At 46.9% G+C, this 20390-nt stretch overlaps 1 protein-coding gene across 4 annotated transcripts in view; it reads right to left on the bottom strand.

Annotated features, from left to right (window-relative positions):
- The window catches only part of add3a (adducin 3 (gamma) a), a 108329-nt gene that overhangs the window by 19133 nt on the left and 68806 nt on the right, over positions 1 to 20390 (bottom strand). For 3 of the 4 annotated variants that reach the window (XM_080837971.1, XM_080837970.1, XM_080837969.1), the window contains 4 exons: positions 18069 to 18386; positions 6846 to 6984; positions 4743 to 4894; positions 4157 to 4237 (listed from right to left, as the gene is read on the bottom strand). In XM_080837971.1, coding sequence (XP_080694097.1) covers positions 4157 to 4237; positions 4743 to 4894; positions 6846 to 6984; positions 18069 to 18281 — 585 coding nt within the window. In that variant the 5' untranslated portion in view covers positions 18282 to 18386. Of the gene's footprint in view, positions 1 to 4156; positions 4238 to 4742; positions 4895 to 6845; positions 6985 to 7199; positions 7331 to 18068; positions 18387 to 20390 lie in introns of those variants that run through there. The other variant, XM_080837972.1, reaches the window with a different exon arrangement.

Raw genomic sequence — 20390 nt, forward strand, 5'->3', positions numbered from 1 at the left:
GATGGTTAAACATGAGGGGCAATAAAAGACACCGTCTTCAAGAAGACCTGGGCGTTCCTCCTTCCAATCAATGAAGCATTGCTGACCTATATCCATATAAAAGGAACTTGTGTCAAGTGCCACACCTGAACTACTTGTGATCATGAATAGTATCCCCTCTTCATACAGAAACAAGAGGAAATAAGCTATGTAGATATGAAACAATGTAGAGTTCCATCATAATTATTGCAATTTTCTAAAAATATAACCAATGCTTGCTTATTTCCTAAAAACCTATATTCACATACACTGCTGAATGGCAGTATGTGTAGGCTGTTGGCAAGTGCGTAGCAGTTGCAACAGGCTGCAACTTGGCAGCCGACGCAGCAAATGCCAGGCAACCAGTTGTGGATAACAACATTATAGGGGAATCAGCTCTGTTAACCGGTGACATCATGCTGTGAGGAATGAGTCGTTTTATTACTGGAAATGGGAACAAAACCATCCAATTGGGTTACGAAGTGGGCCGGATGAGTAATTCTTGACCAATGAGTGACAAGGCGGCGGGCTGTGTGGGAGTGGGCCTGCCTGGGGAGCAGACGCTGATGTGGATAACAGCAGAACCAGGACCAGAACCTGTCATCGGCCGCCTGTGAAACTAAAGCCAGTGGAAAGAGGGGAAGAAAGAAAAAAACGGAGGCCGAGTGGAAACTATCCCCCTCCACATGGCCGACTCATTTGAGCTTTGTGCATCATATCTTCTCTCTGGTAATTTGACATGGGCCCTGAGGCAAGGGTAGTTGGATCCAGCACAGCAATGTTCTCTTCAGATCAATTTGCATTCATTAATTGGGGGCTTGTGACCCAAGACATACATGCTACAAGGGTAGTAGCCTTAAGGGGAAAAACTACAAAAATGGCCATAAAAACAACAACATCCTGAGGCATTACCCATGATCAAATCACGACGGACGATTCTGCTGTAGCGGACTACAAAACAAAATCACTTGTGTTCAATCACATCAATGTTTGAGAATGGAAATCTCCCTCTGTATTAAAAACATTTCAAGTGGTGCCACTTCACTGGAGTTTAGAAGATCCTTACCCTCAATAGCTCGGCCTCACGCACAGAGTGAACCATATGAGCAACCCTCAGGGAACTCACTCAGTGTGGACACATGTGTCCAATTTCCGATTTCAGTCCGATTTAAATTGGATATTGGACACATGTGTCTCCCCAGAACTAGATTCATTGTGTCCGACTTGAGTCCCACTGGACTCCGATGTAAACCCCTGGACACATGATTCGATTCCGCTGGTAATTGGACTGGGCGCGCATGTGTCTCTCGTATCTGATTCAAATTGGACAACAACAACTTTTGAACGTGCTTGAGATCGTGCCCACAGACATATAACTGCATCATATATAATGTATATGATATGATAAACGCTGCTAGACGCTCAGTTCTTGTGCTCCCTCTCATTCACGTTGAAATACTGAAAGCGAAAGTGAAACTTTGAAACTGGAACGCAACTGTTTGGGACAGAACGCTAATTCAGTGAACAAATATTTTCATATTACTTTCCACCAGTTGTTAGTCATGTAATCCATTCATATCGATGTGAATCAATCAATACTAATACAACTTTAACTGTGGTGTGTTTTTGTTTCATTTCACAACGTATTTACTGTATAATCAACGGTAGCAGATGTAAACATTCCGCATTTGATTTGAACTGTCGCAAACACACACACTCACACAGCTGCCAGAACGCCTGAAAGTTACGTCACATGTTGATCCTGTAACCGACCACCAATGCCGCCCTTCAACTCTGCTTCGCTTCTTTGAGCCATCAATACTCTGGGCCCAAATAGCTCCGGGGTCTGCATGCTTTCAGTACAATCCAGTTCAGCAGAGCTGAGGCCTAAAAATACACACTCAAACTGCCAGTGACGAGACGCTGAAACACAACACTGGTGACGGACAGGCCAAGGTGACATTCAGAAGGAGAGATTCCCCGCGGGCGCGGCCGATTGGTGGATTCACACACACACAAAAAAATAAATCCCTCAAGGGCCCCCACGGTGCCGGCCAATCACAGCGTTCCTGTGTTGTTTTCACAACCATTCACCCCCCCCCCCCCCCCCCCCCATCTCATTCCAAAATACGAGGTGTCGTGTAACCCAAGGCGTCCCGTCGGCAGGGTGTGGCACTTGCAACTCGCTTCAAGCTGCATTTGAAACATTTTGTCAAACGCCGCACCAATATAGGCTCACACATACACATACCATAGAAAGAGAAACCATCACACTGTCCCTGCTTTTTATTAATTCAAGTGGCTTCTGCTTCGTTGATAAAGTCGGCTAAACATCTACTGAAGTACGGCGCTAAATGAAGGGTTTATAAGGGCAGTCAACTCTGCTGTAGTGGATGAAACAAACATGGGATCAGTTCTTAAAACCATTCAAAAAAACGATGATTAAAAACTAATCTCCTTGTTGCAGTGGGCTAGAAAGAGAGAGAGCAATAGAGGGAAGGAGACTGAGAAAGAAAATGAAAGAATTACGGATGGGTGGGGGGGAGGGAGGGAATACGGAGAGAAAGAAAGACGGTGGCCTTTACAGACGTCTGCTTCCTGCTGGAGCCCTTTCCCTCAACTTACAGGCAGACAGACCGTGTTAGTGCGACCAGACTTGTCAGCCAAAGGTTACAGCCAGACCTTGGAGTGACCTTTTCACATGATGCACTTTAACAGGCTCCGACCAAGGACTTACTCAAGGAGAATTGGGGTCAGGACAATCTCAAGAAAGACAACTTGAGTTCAAATCCATAAAAAAAACACAAGACCGTGGGCTGCAAAATGGACCAGGCCTTTCCGTTCTGTTTAGTTTTTGCTCAGAAATGGTTTTCTTTTGCTCCTGAAACATGCACTGCTACCAGCGAGCACTTCATCTACTTCCAGCCATTCAGAGTTTTGATAGCAGACAGCGGCGAGAGCCGGTCGCCTGAAAAAAAATATAAATGACATCTGCCCAGAATAACAAGTCTAGCACAGCTTCGACCAAAAAGGGAGGTCTGGTTTGGTGCTGCACTTAAAAAAAAAAATGGGGCCGAGTTGAAGTGAACAGAGGGGTTCATTCAGCAGTGGCCCAGATCTCACTCCTCTGGAGCTGTGCCCGGTCGCTGGAGCAGCATTCGTGCGGAGGGGGAAACAGCCACAGGTGATGTCAGCTCTCACCTGTCACCTGAGCTAGTACAGGTATGTGCGCCATCACACTGGTGCACCTGACAGAGGCAGGTGCTGCACGAGCAACAAAAAAAAAAAAAGAAAGAAAGAAAAAAGAAAACAAGGAAAAAAATGCAAAGACAGCCGGTGCAGGGGTGGGTTTGACCTTAACTGACATGACAGTATATCAAACATGTTTGTCTTCGCTACGGAAAGCAGGGGTTAAAAAAACAGTTTGAACAGAGAAGTTGAGTCAAGGTGCTAAGGGAAGACTTTGTGCCAGACAAGAGGCGGATTGTATTTTGCCAAGGTGTCTAAGAGCACTTAGTAAACGAGCAGCTTAGTGCACAGCACTTACTCTATAGAGTTCATTCATGTTGGAAGGGTAGCGGGGTTGGGGGTGGGGGGGTAGGTACAGAGGGAGACCGAGACAGAAAGGGAGAAGAGTGAGACGGGTAACAAAAGAGTGCGAGACAGATAGACAGAGAAAGAAAAGTGCCTGTCTACTTCATTACTGTGTTCTCTCAAGCGGCAGTGACGGTATCCATTTCATCTGCATTGGTGTCTGGAGGAGCAGTAGCAGCAACAACAACCAACGGCAACAGAAGAATTAAGTCAGTTAAAGGCCTGGCATCCAAGGAGATGAATGAAATTGGACTTGTCTTTTGTGGTTTGAAAAAGAAGGACCGTTCCGTTGCAGGCTGACAGTGAGGACAGTGTCCTCTCATACTCAGGAGATCGCCCTGGCTGTGCCTCGGCCTTACAATGAGAGGACGGGCCAAAAATAGAAGCCATTAGATGCCATTCGGTCTTTTCCTGATTTAACTGTCACAGTGGATGATTTAGGCACAAGTCTGCTGTATGTCATAAAACTGGACCAGCATCACACACACACACACACACACACACACACACACACACACACACACACACACACACACGCTCTTACCAGATTGGATGCGGAGGCCTCGGCAAAGGACAGTCCTCTGGGGAGGATGAGAATGTGGTCTTGCTCTTTGCTCACCCGCACCTTTGGAATGCCAGAAAGAAAATTATTAAATCGGCAACAAAAACCACAACAAATCTCAACTGAGTCACGAGGCATGTGATGGTACACCAGTGTAAACAAAGCTGTTAAACCCAAAGCAAAGACATCTGTCTGCACAGGTTCTATTGATTCAACTGCAAGGCTTGCTGTCTTTGTGAAGAAGGCACTTTGCAAGTGTCAGTCTCTTGTCTCGCCATATCTGCAGGGCACAAACAGGTGCTTTCTGCTGCTCTCAGTAGTATATTCCTTGGTCATTTTAGGAGATGCATTTACACTCTTACTCAAGTCATTATTTTTGATGGGTACTTTTTCTTCTACTTGAGTCATTATTAATATGAAGTAACAATCATTTTACACACAGCTTTTGCCTACTCTAACCACCTCTGGGGACCGCTCGCTCGGTCAGGGATATGAGTGGGAGAGGTTTGGAAGGGTTTGGGATGTTTGGAAGCTCTGCTGTCTGTGCGGAGGAGGCTGGGTGACTCACCGTGACGAAAGAGGTGGGGAAGTGGGCCCAGCTGAAGAGGTCCACCAGCCGGTAGAGGCTGGCCAGCTTACAGCGGGTCTGCTTCTCGCCCTTAGCCAGGTTGGTAGACTCGGTCCCAAACATGTCGTTAATGGGGGTGACCATTGCCAGACCTGCAGCAAACAAACAAATAAATAAACAAACAAACAGATAGAATGAGCACAAGGGGTAAGACACCATTAAAACCTCTGTGAATGAGCACAATGAGAACATTGACTGATGGAGACATACTTCCAAAAATACACCCGTGAAGAATCCGCAGGACAAGCTCTTCGTAACATTTAAGATAAAAAGGGGGAATTTCACATTCTATGACTTGAGTTGGGGAGTTCCCTTATCTATGAAAGGGTTTTTGATGAGCTTGAGCAAAGACCTGCTGGACCCTTAGCTATAAAGATATTAGACATGAGCGCAACAGGGATCAGCGGAAAAGAGAGATGAACGCACAGCCTCTGGAATTCCTATTGTGGTCTGATCGCAGATGGCACATTTCTTGACAACAGGAAATGAAACAGTTTCAGAAGCATCTGTGGCATGTCTCAACACAATGAGGACATTATATTTGATGCCACAGTCTTATCAGTAGAACTCATGTCATGGTAGCAACGTTACCGACCACTTATATTTATTTTGTACCGTTTCCAAGAGACTGGTGGAATGGTATGTCGGGCCTCAGAGAACTGTTTGCCTAGCTCTCTTCGCTATTTGAGAGTGTACATGTGTGTGTGTGTGTGTGTGTGTGTGTGTGTATATATGTGCACAAGGTCCTACGGAGGTCCAAAATCATTTCACAGGGTTGAATGAGAGTTTAACATGAAAACTATTGCACCAAAATACATCCTCATTATGAGCAGCAGTAGAGTGATTAAGTTATACACAGAGGGTGATTAGAGACTTCCTGTCAGATAATGCTGTAAACAGTCCTTTGCATCCCTAATAGGAGGGCACCTGACCCCTCCCACTCAAACCAAACCAAGTTATGTTGTTGTAAATCGACTGGTGAATATGAATTAATACTGAGCACATCTATAAATGTCAGCACGAAAGGAAGTCTGCCGCCGTAATGATCAACTGGTTGCAGGTAAATCCATATCAGTTAGCGTGTCTGGCTCCAGTACATCGGGCTGCAATGGACTGGGTATTGACACAGATGTTTTCCCCATTTCCCCCCAATGCAGAGAGGACAGTGCTAATTTCCCCCAGAGAGATCCAAGCAATGGGTTCAATGTCAGGGAGATTTTTTGTAAAGCCACCCCCCAACCAACAAGAAGCTTATCTTTTTAACCTGCTAAATAACGCGCTCCATGAAATTTAATCAAGTGATTTACTGTACTCGTGGATTGATTCCCTTTAATAATAGTGAGTGAAGAGCAAATAAAGTTAACTCTATATTTAGACATCCATTATCAAACAGTGTAATGAAGTTACTGGGAGTCGTTCCCAAGGTGAGGGGCAGTAAAGTGCGTGGCTTTGTTAAAAGGTAAAGGGCACAGTTAGTTTTCCGCCCGGGAGTTCGAGGGAGGAGGTTTAGCTAGACGTGATGATCCCAGGCATACATCACACAGCCAGAGGGCCCGGGGGTTTCTCTGTGTACGCGGTGAGTGTCGGGCTGCGGGGGGACACGATTAGTTCCGCATACCTCCACTGGAATGGGAAGCAGACTTCGCATGTGGAGAGACGGAATGAGTGTGGGGTTTGCAAAAAAAAAAAAAAGACATAAGGAGGGGGTAAAAAGGAGAGAGGAGAAAGGGCAGGAGGCTGGGAACGGGGAGAGAAAGGGGTAGGAGCAGGCAATGTGGGGCGGGGTGGGTGGTTGGGTGAGATATTCGAGGCCTTTCCTGAGTTGGCTGGGCTGGATAACTGTGTATGTCTGCATGCCTCTCTGTCTATGGGAACACTCTTTTCTTCACACTTTTTTAGGAAAAGAGCTTTATTTGATTTTTTTGAATTTGTTCTTTTGATACAGGTAGTAATTATGTAGTGGGAGGGGTTAGGGTCAGGGTGGAGGCAGCCTGCCTTGGAGATGGGCCATGACGACGGGCTGTACCAACTGCAGGCACTTACTGAGGGGGGAAGTGGAGAAACCGGCGATGGAACTGGCCATGAAGAAGTCAGCAATCTGCCGCAGGGCTAACAGGCCGGTAGGGTTATTGCCCTTATTCTGCTGCTCCTGAATCATGCTCTCCAGCTCGTCCTTAAAGGCCTGTGAGTGTGTGAGAGAGAGAGAGAGAGAGAGAGAGAGAGAGAGACAGAGAGAGAGAGAGAGAGAAAAGAGCAGATTAGAAACTTGGCAACCTGGACATGACACACACACGTGAGCACAGACACACACACTTTTAGGCTGGGCTGCAAAGCTACTATGTGTCACACTAATCCATGACCCAGTGTGCCCTGCAGGCATTCTCCTGTGCTGCTTACCAGAGGCTCAGTGTGCTGTGAGACACACACACCTGCTGTAAGCCAAAGGGGAAACCTGGTGACCCAGTGCCTGTGGATGCTTGGAGTGCTCACACACACACACACACACACACACACACACACACACACAAACCAGGTCAACTCATTCCAGCAACAACACAAATAACAAGTCATATTTGTCTTGATGGTTTCAGGAATTTCTTGTTTAGAGACTTTGGGGTATCCCTAAAAGAATGTATAAAGCAATAACAAAAAACACCTCTAGCTTTTTCACAAACCACCTAGCTTTAAAAACCTCACTTCATGTCATCCTAAGCTTTCCCGATGGCTTCTTTTGGCTCAACTCTCGAACATTGTGGGCTGTAAAATATTTCCAATTGTGCTGTGCCCAGCTGAGATAACACACACAAACACCACGCCACCCCATTCCCTCACGCACCAAGAATCCCGGCAATGATGTCCACTCGGTCCCAAAAGCTCTGTCAAAACATAAGCCCCAACAACAACGGCCTGAAATAAAACGCACATTTTTGTTGAGCCAAAAACGTCAGTCAACTCACAGATGGCCTCAATAACAGCAGAGCAGCGTCACCCCCACCTTGAGCGGAAACGTTGACTCACAGCGCATCAAAGTGTGCATCCTGATTACTGAGGACCATATCAACTGTATGGCTAGCCCTTCTGACCACAGTGGGGTCAAAGACAGTACAGAGGGTATTGCTTGTATGCTTTCAATGAAAGCACCGGCTTATCGTTTAAGACTTAAACTTAGGATATCATTTTTGCTGACTAAATCAAACCGTCAATTAGGAATCGGGTTGATGGTAATGCTACATTGAAAGAGGTTGGACTCCGGATATCAGATGAACAGATAGTAAAGACGGAAAAGTAATTATAAACAACCCAATAATAAATCCAAAAATAAACAAACTAAAACTAGCTGGAAGGAGTCGAATAAACCTGCCTGAAAACAGAAAGAAAAAAAAACAACAACAACAGAAACAAACTTAATTCCCCGACAAACCAGAACTGGCAACTAACCTCGTCTTGAGTGTCAAAGGTAAGCACTGCTTTCAACATGCTGTTGCTCGTGAGAACTGAAAAGAGCAACTTGTATATTTAAATGAGTGTCTACTTATGAACCAAAGGAATTCTGAAGAAACCATACCTATTTCTTCACTACAACTCCGTTGCACTAACAAATACGACCTACCATTTCCCCCCCCCAAAAATATTAGCCTATTATGACTATTTCATCAATACTGACCGAACTACTTGCAGTCATAATGACATTGACAACTACATACTTAGCTGTGTAAGATACATTCACACAGATGTATTTCCTGTTACTTTCAGTGGGAGAAATGCAACACAGAACTAAAAACAATGCTCTAACCTGGAACAGTGGAGTTTCATGGGTTAAACCAACTTTCAGACGTATAGTAAGAGGCCATGAGCATGGGACGTCATGAGTCACACACACACCAGACGATAAGAACAGAGCAGTGCCACACAGAGCAGTGCGTCATTGTCTAGCTGAGGTTTAATCAGTAGTAAACAACCAACCAACCAACCTACCACACAGGCAGGACTGTACTCGACAGGCAGGATTACATGGAGGATGACCGGGGGTTAGAACAGGTGAGCGTTGCCGGGTGACAGAGTTCTTTTAAAGTAAATATTGTGTCTGGTGGACACGCCCCTCTCGGTTGGATGACACAATGTGTTGTGGCGGTATCACAACAAAGAGCGTGAGCTCAGTGGCACAAAGGGCTGTGGCTTGAAAGTGGGTCACAGGGCACATCTAACAGCCTGCGCCTGCATTGGGGAAAGATGCACACAGAAGTACACTACAGTGCCTTTAATAGCAGACACACACACACACACACACACAGACACACACACACACACACACACACACCCCCCCCCCCCCCACACACCACCATCCACCACCCATGTGAGCGTTCATGATGAGGGCCTACATCGTGCTGCGATCACTATCCATGTTTTCATCCAAGATGAGAGAACCAAGTCCAGGCCTTTCAACATCACTGACCTGATGCCAACCACTAGCAGTGGATGCAACATCTTTTTTTTTTTCCTGGAACACATGCATACACACAGGAAGCAAGGACACAAGAGAGCAACACGCTCTGACACAATGACCTGTGGCGTAAAAACAGTCTTTCAGTGTTACACAAACAAACATCATCACCCATTCCCTGGGCTATCTTTGGCAACATTCCTACAGTAGGGTGAGATGTGTTCTCAGGCGTTGGCCGTTTGTAAACTTCCATTTAAATGCTTCATAGAAGCTGCATGAAAGGCTGCATGCTTGCGCATGTGGTTCCCTTCCATAAAGGTCTAGCCTCATACCACGAAGCAGCCTGTTGCACAGGATTCGGGCTATTTCTAGTCTCCTGTGAAAGGTGGCGATTTAGCAATGGCTAAAAATAACAATTTTGAGGCATCATTTTGTCATGCATTAGTTTTATGCTACCAGGTTTGGCCCGTGATCTTTGCTCCTTGCTCTACTGCAACAGCAATTACACCCAGTCCGGACCCTTACCTATCTAGCCCTTACTAATGTATTGTTCCATGACTTCTCCCCTAGCGCCATCATACCATCTCGCTCTCTATGACTCTGTATTTTGTGCCCTCATTCAGTCTGTTGATGTGTTCTCATCCACAACTACAGAAGCGGGTGCCAGACATTCACAGGCAGCTCGATGCCCGTATCCATGGTGATGCCAGCCAAGCACACAGAGGGATGTTGGGCCCTGGAGCCAGTTCAGGACAGAGGGGTGTTCTCAGTGTGTGTGTGTGTCTGTGTGTGTGTGTGTGTGTGTGTGTGTGTGTGTGTGTGTGTGTGTGTGTGTGTGTGTGAGAGAATGTAAGGACATATTAAAGAACAGTGTACAGGGTTTCTGTGCGAGTGTCTGAGGAAGTTGAATATTTGGGTGTGGGATGCCATCTGCTTGAGACTATGATTCTGGGCCGAGTTTGTGTGCAGACATAGGAGGAGAGTCTCGAAAAATGAAGCCTCTAAGCTGAGAGGAACGGTCACGCCACTCTTCGACTTAAAGAGAGAGTAGGACTGAGGGAAGGATTTCCACCCCCCCCTCCCCCATCCCTCCCCTCTCTCCTTTCTTTTCATTCTGTAGGGGAGAGCTTGCGAGTGAAGTGCTCTCGTGCATTTCAAGGAGATTACAACGTCCCATCTCTCCGTGCCTTCATCATAACGGATTAATCTCCCCACCACTGGAGAGTGGAGAGCACCATTATTCATATTTGAAAGCCGCCAAACCCCCCCCAAAAAAAGAGAAGTAGTGTCAAAATGAATATTAACGCTCGCGGGACAAGTACACAGGGATGGGTTCTGTGCTGTGTACGTGTGAGTGAAGCGTGTGAACAGTGGCCAGGCATCCTGGTGCCAGCCTCGTTAGCTAATCTAGGCTGAAACAAACAGCAGAGCCACGGAAATCAAATTAGGGATCGGGTCCTGAGTGGAGAGTGACAGTGAACAGGGTTCCGCTCCACTCCACGTGTGGAATTTGCAGTCCAAAGATAAGCCCACCCAAAAAAAAAAAGCACATTGCACGTGTGGGTCCGACTGATGGTGTGATGCTTGCGTCGTAAGGACGTTTTAGCACCATGCCAGGGTAGAGGATGGGCCTTTGTGTGTGAAGTGGGGGTGCAAACTTCTGAAGGCTGGGTAGAATGCTACACAGAACCTGGCCTTTACTTCGCTGACAAGCTTTCTTTTCAGCCCTACACAGAACAGAGTGTGAAAAAGAGACGAGGCGTTTGGAAGAAAACTCGAAATGGATGAAAAGCCTTCACTTCTAATAAGCACCTTTAAGCTATGAAGATCTACTATTTTCTTTCAAAACCGAAGCACAGTCACGTGCACTAAAAGAGAAAATAAACAACACTTTTAAAAACTTCCTATTCACACACACACCTTCATATAAACCTACTGACATAGGAATATTCTACTGCTGATGTTCAGATCATGGAAGAAAGTTGCTATGTAAGCAGCCAAAATAATGACAACTTTTTAAATGAACTCAGACCACAAGTCTTAAAGCGGCTTGAATTTGCCTCCAGAGTATTGGAGGACAGACGCCGTTACTGTGCTGTTGTCTGCATGATAAAACACCTCAGCTGGAGAGCCTGGCGTAAGATGTGAATGAGATGAGTCACGGGTCGGCCCTCTGTCTTTCATGTCCTCCACCCCAGAGGATTGTGGGTAACAGTGACACAGCCAACAAAAGAGGGGGGGGGGGACAAAAACCACTACGAAAACAAGTAAAACCACTTAAGGGGGTACGGGGAGGAGGGGGGGTTGAGGCTGATGCTTCCCATGCCAAATGAAAATGCAGTTTTCGACTCGAAGGACAATCCCTGACCGCAGCGCTAAGGAGCGCCAGCTGTGACAGTTCTGTCGTCTGCAATCATCTCATAGATAAGGAGCATGTGCAGTTTCACCACTGAATCTAAAGGTGTGAGTCTTCACTGGCTTAATAATTGTATTGTCATATAAAGGGTCACGAAATACACATTTAAATATAAATATAAGCACTCAGATTTGAACTATTTTCCCTTTCAACTTTTTTATTTAACAGCAGTTTTTTTATTTAGAAAACTCACATCACATAAAAAAGCTGTCTTCTTTTTCAAAGATAACTCAGCAGTAGTTCTACATCCAAGTTCTAAATATTTTTCCTTTCATTGCATTGTAAATACAACTTAGGTCTACAAGATAATTCAGTCACATAATAAGTCAGTCATATAATAATCCATAATAATATAATAAGTCCACCAAAAGAAGAATGAGAGGAGCAGTCACTACCTCTCCCCAGGGTCAACTAGAACACTGTGTGGTCCGAACACCAACGGCTGTATGAGCTAAATCAACAGGATTAACCCACATTTGAAAACTATACGTACGCCAAGTTTAATAATTCACATAGTGGCCAAGGCAGCATATCCACCTACAGCAGACGCCCATATCTGTGTGAATGGCAGCCTATTCTTCCCCATCTGGTGGTGCGATGGAGGGGTTCAGCTCGTCCTGTGGGGTTCTATTTATCGACGTCCACTGTGGAGTGTGTTCTCTGGTTACTCTGAAGCACCTAATGCACTGACACACACACACACACACACACACACACAGTCCGGTGGTGTGGGCATCATAGTTGTGGTATGTGGTTTGATCGTGGGAAAGCCAGGGCGACCGCAGGGCTAAATTGCTGTGATGGTGCGGAGCAGCCTGTTGACACATGCAACACACATGCAGGGGCATCTCTCTACCAGACCCTTCAGACATGAGTCATGATCTAGCCTCATCTGAAACACTCACTCAAAACATACACTCAAAGAAACACTAGCCTGTTTTTGTTTCTTTCCTAAGACTCCTTTTGAATTGTAGTTTGTAGCTCTATAATTTATTCAAGGTTTTCTGTCTTCGTGGTAACAGTGCCAGCAAGGGACGGAGCCCACACACGCACTGTTCACTAACATCACGCCACCTCACCAAACTAAAGATGCACACCCCTCCACAAAAATGCCCACTCATCCAAACTACTGCAGAAATTCCAAGAAGTGTTCAGTATCTCTCAAAGGACACAATTCCCTTCCAATCAAAGTTTTGCTGGTCCCCAATTAGCCCACAATTCTTTTGTTCTGCATATTTCATAGGCTCTGAGGAGCGACACAGAGAGGGAGAGACAGCTGTGGGAGAGGACAGACAGCAGAAAGCTTCAGCTTTCCCCTATTGCCGGCGCAGGGTCCGTGAGTGCGTCAGTATGAGAGCTCTGGGACAAGATGCACTCGGTGTCGTTATGGCGGTGCTTAGGGCCAATGCTCACACACACACACACACACACACACACACACACACACACTGCATATGGCTCCTCTAGGACGTCATCACTGTCAAATAAAAATGCAGCGCTCCAGAGAAGTACGTCCCAGCGAGACTGCAGCGTTTACGTTCTTCAGGAGTGAGATGTTTTGGGGGGGGGAGTAGACAACAAAATAAAAGGAAAATGCGAAAGAGAGAGAGAGAGAGAGAGAGAGGGAGAATGGAAAAGGGAAGAAGGCAGGCCTTGAAACTCAGGGAGCATAAATTATCCAGGCCAGTTTTGTCAGAGTACAAAATTTAAAAAAAATTATATATAAAAAAAGTTATCCAAGCTCCCTCCAAACCCAAGAGCTCAGCCCTGTGTCAAAATAACTTCTGCACCGCTGACAGTGTTTAACGCTTCAGATCACTAAATCACTTAAAGCCCAGGGATAGAGCGAGCAGGAGGGAGGCATCAGGGAAAGACAAAAGGGACAGGCAGAGAGAGAGTGAGAGAGACAGAGAGAGAGAGAGATCTGATCGAGAGTGCGTTTTTACACAGAAACACTTGCACTGAACTGTATTTAAAAGGATGCACTATTCAGAAGTCGAGCTAGATCACACAGACACTATGGGCAATTTAAAATATAGTCCTTCCTTAGTTGGAATGTCTATTAAAAACACAATGGGCTGCATAAGACTATGGCCAAGATTTACTGAGCTAAAAAACTGACAGACAGAGAGGAAATGACTGCTCTAATTACGCTGCCTGCTACCCACGTCTGTTGTGTGCAGCACGGTCCCCTAGCTAATCATCCAACTCCCACTTTCTCCTCTTCCTCCTCCATGTGGTCTTTACAGCTGGTGCTAAACACACAGCTCAAATCACTGGCAAACATCAAATACTGATGTAGCATCGAGCTACAGATTGAGGCCTAGGCTATCTAAATATGAATGCATTAATTCAGGGCAATGACTATGTGGACAGTCCCTGCATTGGCCTGTCTACTGAGCAGCTGTAATGAATGTAGCCTACATGCCAAAGACAATCCAGTTCATGTAAACATGCTTCACATCTGAAATACATACCAGGAGAAACCCCTAACTCCCCACGGGTGAATAATCTCTATTCAAATACTAATAATGCACAATCCTAACAAGGTCATTAAGATCTGAGTCTATGTGAGAATTGTATTTATGTCTGATCATGATCATAATTCACACAGAAGGCCTTTAGTACAAATAACTGTCTCATTTTCTTGTCAGTGTTTATACTTGTAGTGCATTTCACACAATTACAGACAGCAGGTACACACTCTCATGTGTACGGCTTTCTGTGTTTGACCACACCTCAATCTGCCAGTGTTCAATAAGCTTATCGTGTTGCGTACATTATTTGATAAGTGCAGCCCCCACACACACACACACACACACACACAGCATCCCTTTGTAACAAAGCCGGCGCATGAAAGAGGGCGAAGCAGAGCCAGAAGAAAGAGACGGCAGAAAACAAACTGTCAGGCCAGCTGTGAGGAAGTGTTGGGTAAACTCAATTGAGCAGAGGGTGACGTTTCAGAGACATCCGGACTCATGTGATAACTCACCATGGAGAGCGGGAGAAAAACACACACACACACACACACACACACACACACACACACACACACACACACAGAGTAACAGAATCAAAGCATTGTGAAACCATCTGTGGAGACAACGCCATGGGATACATCCGTGCACTGGGCCCTTTCAGGACAGCTTGACTAATCTGTTTTGCCCTCACTGCACTCATATCTCTCACACACACACACAACTTGCACATACTCGTACACAAACACTCTGCTCATTCATAGCTGCACCTACAGAAGCACACACATCCATCCACCCCGAGCCCAGGTGCAGCTCCGATAGCCGGGCCCCTTGCTGGCGTGAGTGGTGTGGCAAATTAGATTTTTTTTGGGCCCTAGATTCCGCCGTTAGCCTGTGAGGGCAGGCCAGTTGGTCCACAGCACGGCCCTCTGTGTCTATATTAGTCTGGACTTAAATATAGTGCTCAAGCTTCAGCTCTCTGACAACATGTCATTTAGGGAAATAGAGAGCCTGGCACATAGCAGAGAGAGAAAGAGAGACAGACAGAGAGGGAAGGAGGGGAAGAGAAAGAGAGAGAGAAAGAGAGAAAGGGATAGAGGGGAAAGAGAGAGAGATAGACTCAGAGAGAGGGAAACCACTATGGATGAAAGGGTTTGATGTTGACTAACTGGACATGGCATGAAATGCCCTCATGCAGGATTCACACACCTGCTTGTGCTCTCGTTCTGCCTGCATCCATTTATTATCTCTCTCCCTCTCTCGCACACACACAAACACACACACAAAGTAGACAGATACTACTCTTAACTGAAATTAAAGTTGAGGGATCCCTCTCTCTTACACACAAACACACACAGATACTACTCTCCAAGAACACAAAGGTGTCACATCTGGCCAAGAATGCATCTCTATCCACAGCTACGCACATGCACGCAGAAGCACACACACACACACACACACACACGCACGCAGACGCGCACACACACACACAGAGACAGCCCTGGGCAGGTGTTTGGCTCCCGGCTGCAGAGACAGTTGGTACATAGCTGGCCTGCATCTCACAGCTTACATTCAGCTCTGTGGGGACAGAAGGCCACGGTCCTGCTGTGCCCTTACCCACCGGGCTCCTGTCCCCTAACTCACCCTCACCACAATCCTGCCCTCTCTACATACCCTCACCATGCTCCTGATCACTCTACATACCCCCACCACCCCCCTGCCCTCTCTACATACCCCCACCACGCTCCTGTTCACTCTACATACCCCCACCACCCCCCTGCCCTCTCTACATACCCCCACCACGCTCCTGTTCACTCTACATACCCCCACCACCCCCCTGCCCTCTCTACATACCCCCACCACGCTCCTGTTCACTCTACATACCCCCACCACGCTCCTGTTCACTCTACATACCCCCACCACGCTCCTGTCTACTCTACACCACGCGCACGCCAGGGCTACCTGTCAATTCGTACGTCCCCGTGGCTTATATAAGCAGTCCTTCACCGTCTCAAACACAGAGGCCTGCAGAGTTCCCTGAGAGGGCACCTATGTGTTACCATCACTAGTCACGATCTGAAACATGCCGACTCACAGGCACTACTTGGACTGTGGAAAGTAACACTTTGCAACATTTTAGCAATTTGCCATTTTTTGAGGTATGCTACTTTTGGCATCATCTTCAAATACATTCTTATGGAATATGGCCGTGTGAAGGACAGATGAACACAGCTGTCGCTCCTACTAGCCGTCCAGGCTATGCACAATGTCGTTCTGTTCTGTTCTGACCCTTGGCCTGGAAGTAGGTCGGCACCACTCAGCGGCCTCTGTTCTTTGAAATGGCACATACGTCTGCAGCAGTCTCTCTCACTCACTCATGTTAGTCTCCGCTGGAGTTGCTGCTGTTATCTATGGAAAATAAGAGGGAGCTTGTCTCGTATGTGTGAATGTGTGAGGGGCCCCTGACACTTTTCCATCACGTATGGGGGAGATCATGTGTTTGGACAGTAATAAGTCAGACGATCGTGGACAGGCATGTGGATCAAACATGGCTTGTGTAGCCGCTTGATGCTCGCGTTGGGGCGGTTTAAGCCTGACCTTCTCTCATGCACCAGAGATGCCACAAAGCTGACCTTTGCCCTGACGGAGAGGTCCCACCCTGACCTGTGGCTTGGGTCATGAGGGTGACATTCAAACGACTCGATTGTGAACATGAGCTGCAGGCGAGGCTTGAAACGCTGAAGCACATGCTCACTTTGCTAAATCCTGTTACGGGGGAACTTAATTAAACTTATGTAATCAAAGGCGCTCCATACATGTCGTGTCTTCGTGTTAAACAAGGGATGTAGTATGCGTAAGCTTTAATGAGGTACCAGATTGTATCTAGGCATTCAATCATGTTTATGGTTACACAGCCGATAGCACTTGAAAGTGTGTGTGTGTGTGTGTGTGTGTGTGTGTGTGTCTCATGGGTGTGGCTGGTGGTTGCATTAGGGGCTTGTGGTTTTTGGTGGGGATTGTGCACGGTTGCCAGGCACTTGCCACATCCAAGGTCTGTTCAGAATTGTGGGTTCCTCTTTCAGATACTCAACACTAGATTTGGGTGGAGAGCTACTCAATTTCCTTCCTTCCTAGCAAATGGAGGTCTAGCGAGGGTGTGAAATAAATGTTTCTGAATCCACAGTCGTGCATTTCTAGGCCTGATGTGTCCAAGAGTCAGCCCTTATCCCTGTTCAGAGGATTTATATGTAAAAGACAATCCCAAGTTTAAGGTAGAAATGGGATAGCTTTCGAATCTTCGTTTACACACACACACACACACACACACAATGAATATTTCCATTCCAACATGATGGCTGAAACTTCCTCCTTGCTTTTCTCTCCATAGTGCCAAGACGACATTATATCTGGATGTTTTAATTTAGCAGAGGTCTTGCACAGCGTGGGAACATCTTGCTCTGGGTCACTGGCTGCACAGCTGAGCCAGTGCCCCATATTACATCTGCTTACTGAGTGAGACCAGTAGACACTGAATAAAGCCAAAATGCACAACAACACTAAACTATAAAATGAGTTCCAGTACAAATCCAGCAACACCAAGGAGACTAGTCCGCCTGTATTTAGAGCCTTTAAATGGACCTAGAGTGTTATTTCTGCTCTGTAAAGAATGTGGAATAAAAAAAAAAAAACATTGTGAAACGAATCCATCCTAAAATCTCTCTCTCGCTTTCAATGACCGTCTTCTGAACTTTCGGGACATGGGACACGCAGTGACTGACAACTAATTGGGAATTCGCAAGGATAACTTTTACCTGACACATTAACAGGTATTGAAATGTAACAGTAGGTAAAAAGGAGCTTCACACACACACATACACACACACACACACACACACACACACACGACTGCTTGAGCGTTGTGCGTCACTCACTGGACTCTGGAGGATCTGCGTGACTCTCTTCTTCTGGTCCATCATGTTGAAGTCCTGCCGCAGGTCGGGCGACATGTTGCGCGCGCGCAGGTACTCCGGGTCGTTCTGGTCCACGCGGTCAAAGTAGCGCTCCTTGGGCGGCGCCGAGCCGGGCCTGTCGGTGAGGGGGGCTGGGGGGGTGGTGACCACCCCCTGCGTGGCCTCGGCACTCATGGCTACTCCTCTCGGCTCCTCTTGGCTCGGCTGCTCTCGCTCGCTCTCTCACACAGGCCAGACGGACAACACCACTCTCACCAAGGACGGCTCACTGGACTACACCTGAGGTGAAACAGGGGAGAGACGGAGGGAGAGAGTGGGGGAAGCATGGAGATGGAGAGGAATACAGAGAGAGATGGAAAGACAGAAAGAAAGAAGAAGATGGGAGAAGGAAGATAGAGGGAAGTGATGGGAAAGACACAGAAAGCGGAACACAAGGGGTAGAGGTAAACAGAGTGGGGACAATGGAGACAGGAGGAGATTGAAGGAGAGAATAAGAGGGTGAAAGGAAGAGAGGGATGTTGGAGGGAAACACAAAAGAGAGAGAGAAAAAAAAAACTGTTAGCAATGCTGTGTAAACAAACACTAAGCAGCAGGTGACAGCACTGCCCCCCTTCCACACACACACACACACACACACACACACACACACACACACACACACACACACACACACACACACAGGGTGACAGGGAAGCAGATAAGCGTGTGGCTGTCAGATCAGGAAGGAGACGCCCTGACAAACAATCCCTGAGGGAGATCTGCTCATTTGATAGTCAAAACAAACAGCCTCCCCCACTCAGTACTAACAACTGAAGCGTTTTATGCCCTCGCTCACACTCAAATATACTCAAAGTTAACTTTCCACTCCCAATGAAGCACACACACACCCACGCACACACACACACACACACACACACACACACACACACACGCACAAAGCCATCACTTGTTTTCCCCACGAACACAGATCTGATGTGCATAAGCTGAAAGCATATAGGCTGCATCTCCTACATGTGACCTGATGTGGCTCCAACAAACACGGAACTCGGAACACTACACAAAGATCTTATCACACCCCACCCCAAGGCCTTTACCCCAACACCACCCTGCCCCTGCTGCCTAACGGTGTTTTTGAAGTTCTGTTTGACACACCGCAGACAGACAGAGGGGTTACATGATGTGTCCACTTTCCAGTGACCAGGGGCGACTGATGTCTTGCCAGCTGCGTGGGGTGGCTGGAGGGTCAGCCAGTGGACTTTGTGCTCGTCGTGTTTGGGCCAGTGTCCTGTTTTTGTGCGGATGCCAAACCATCCGATGCGGTCTCACGCATGTGCGTGTGGTGGCGGAGGAGAGGGAGGGCCGAGGTGTGCTGAGGTGTGGTAAGAGGCATTGTGGGAGATCCATATGGGGACGGCAGGAGAGAGGTGGGAGGCATTGTGGGAGATCCATATGGGGTAGGCAGGAGAGACTATGCTGAATGGATGGTAAACATACCGTAGGTACTTCAACGAGAAGGCTATGATTTACTCCTCAAGATGACCCCTGCACACACACAAAAACTATTTCACAACACAAACTGTACTGAAGACACTTTGTGCGACTCACTTTAAGCACTCCTTGTTTCATGAGACACCACGGGGGGGGGGGGGGGGGGGGGGGGTAGAGAAGGAGAGAGAGGAGTTATGGAAAAGGAAAAGAGTAAAACAACAAGACTTGCAGCTGCGACTACAATGCATGTGCTTTTTATAAACTCCAACCGAGTTACCAAGGCTACGGAATGGGGCCTTCACCTTAGCCCCCCGCTCACCCTCACTCTGTCTAGCCATCTCTATCCCGCTCTCTCTCTCTCTCTCTCTGTCTTTGGCTGTGGAAAAGGCTTAGCCTTAGCCATCTTCCCCCACGCCATCTTTTGCCATCCCGAGGGTGGGGGTCGGAGGGAGATCTCGTCTCTGCCGTGCCTAGCTAAGCTGCTCATTCAGGTCAAATGCCACTTAAAAGGATGTTTCAGATTAGACACCAGCCAGAACTTCCAAAGGGAAAGATAGACCTTACTTTACACTGTAATTACAGACAATAAACAACGCACTAGGTCGAAGCGAGGAAGAGATCTTGAGATGGAGGAATAGGAGGATAGAGTCATAAGCTACTTACACAAGGAGAGGACAAGGTTTGTACCAACCAATTCACAAATGCCATCCTTACTGCACAGTATTACTACTATACTGTTCCACTGGCAATACTGTACTCTTGCGAGAGAAAGAAAGAAACAGACATAAAAAAAGG

Source organism: Sprattus sprattus (assembly GCF_963457725.1).
Source record: "Sprattus sprattus genome assembly, chromosome: 1".
NCBI classification, from domain to species: Eukaryota; Metazoa; Chordata; class Actinopteri; order Clupeiformes; family Clupeidae; genus Sprattus; species Sprattus sprattus.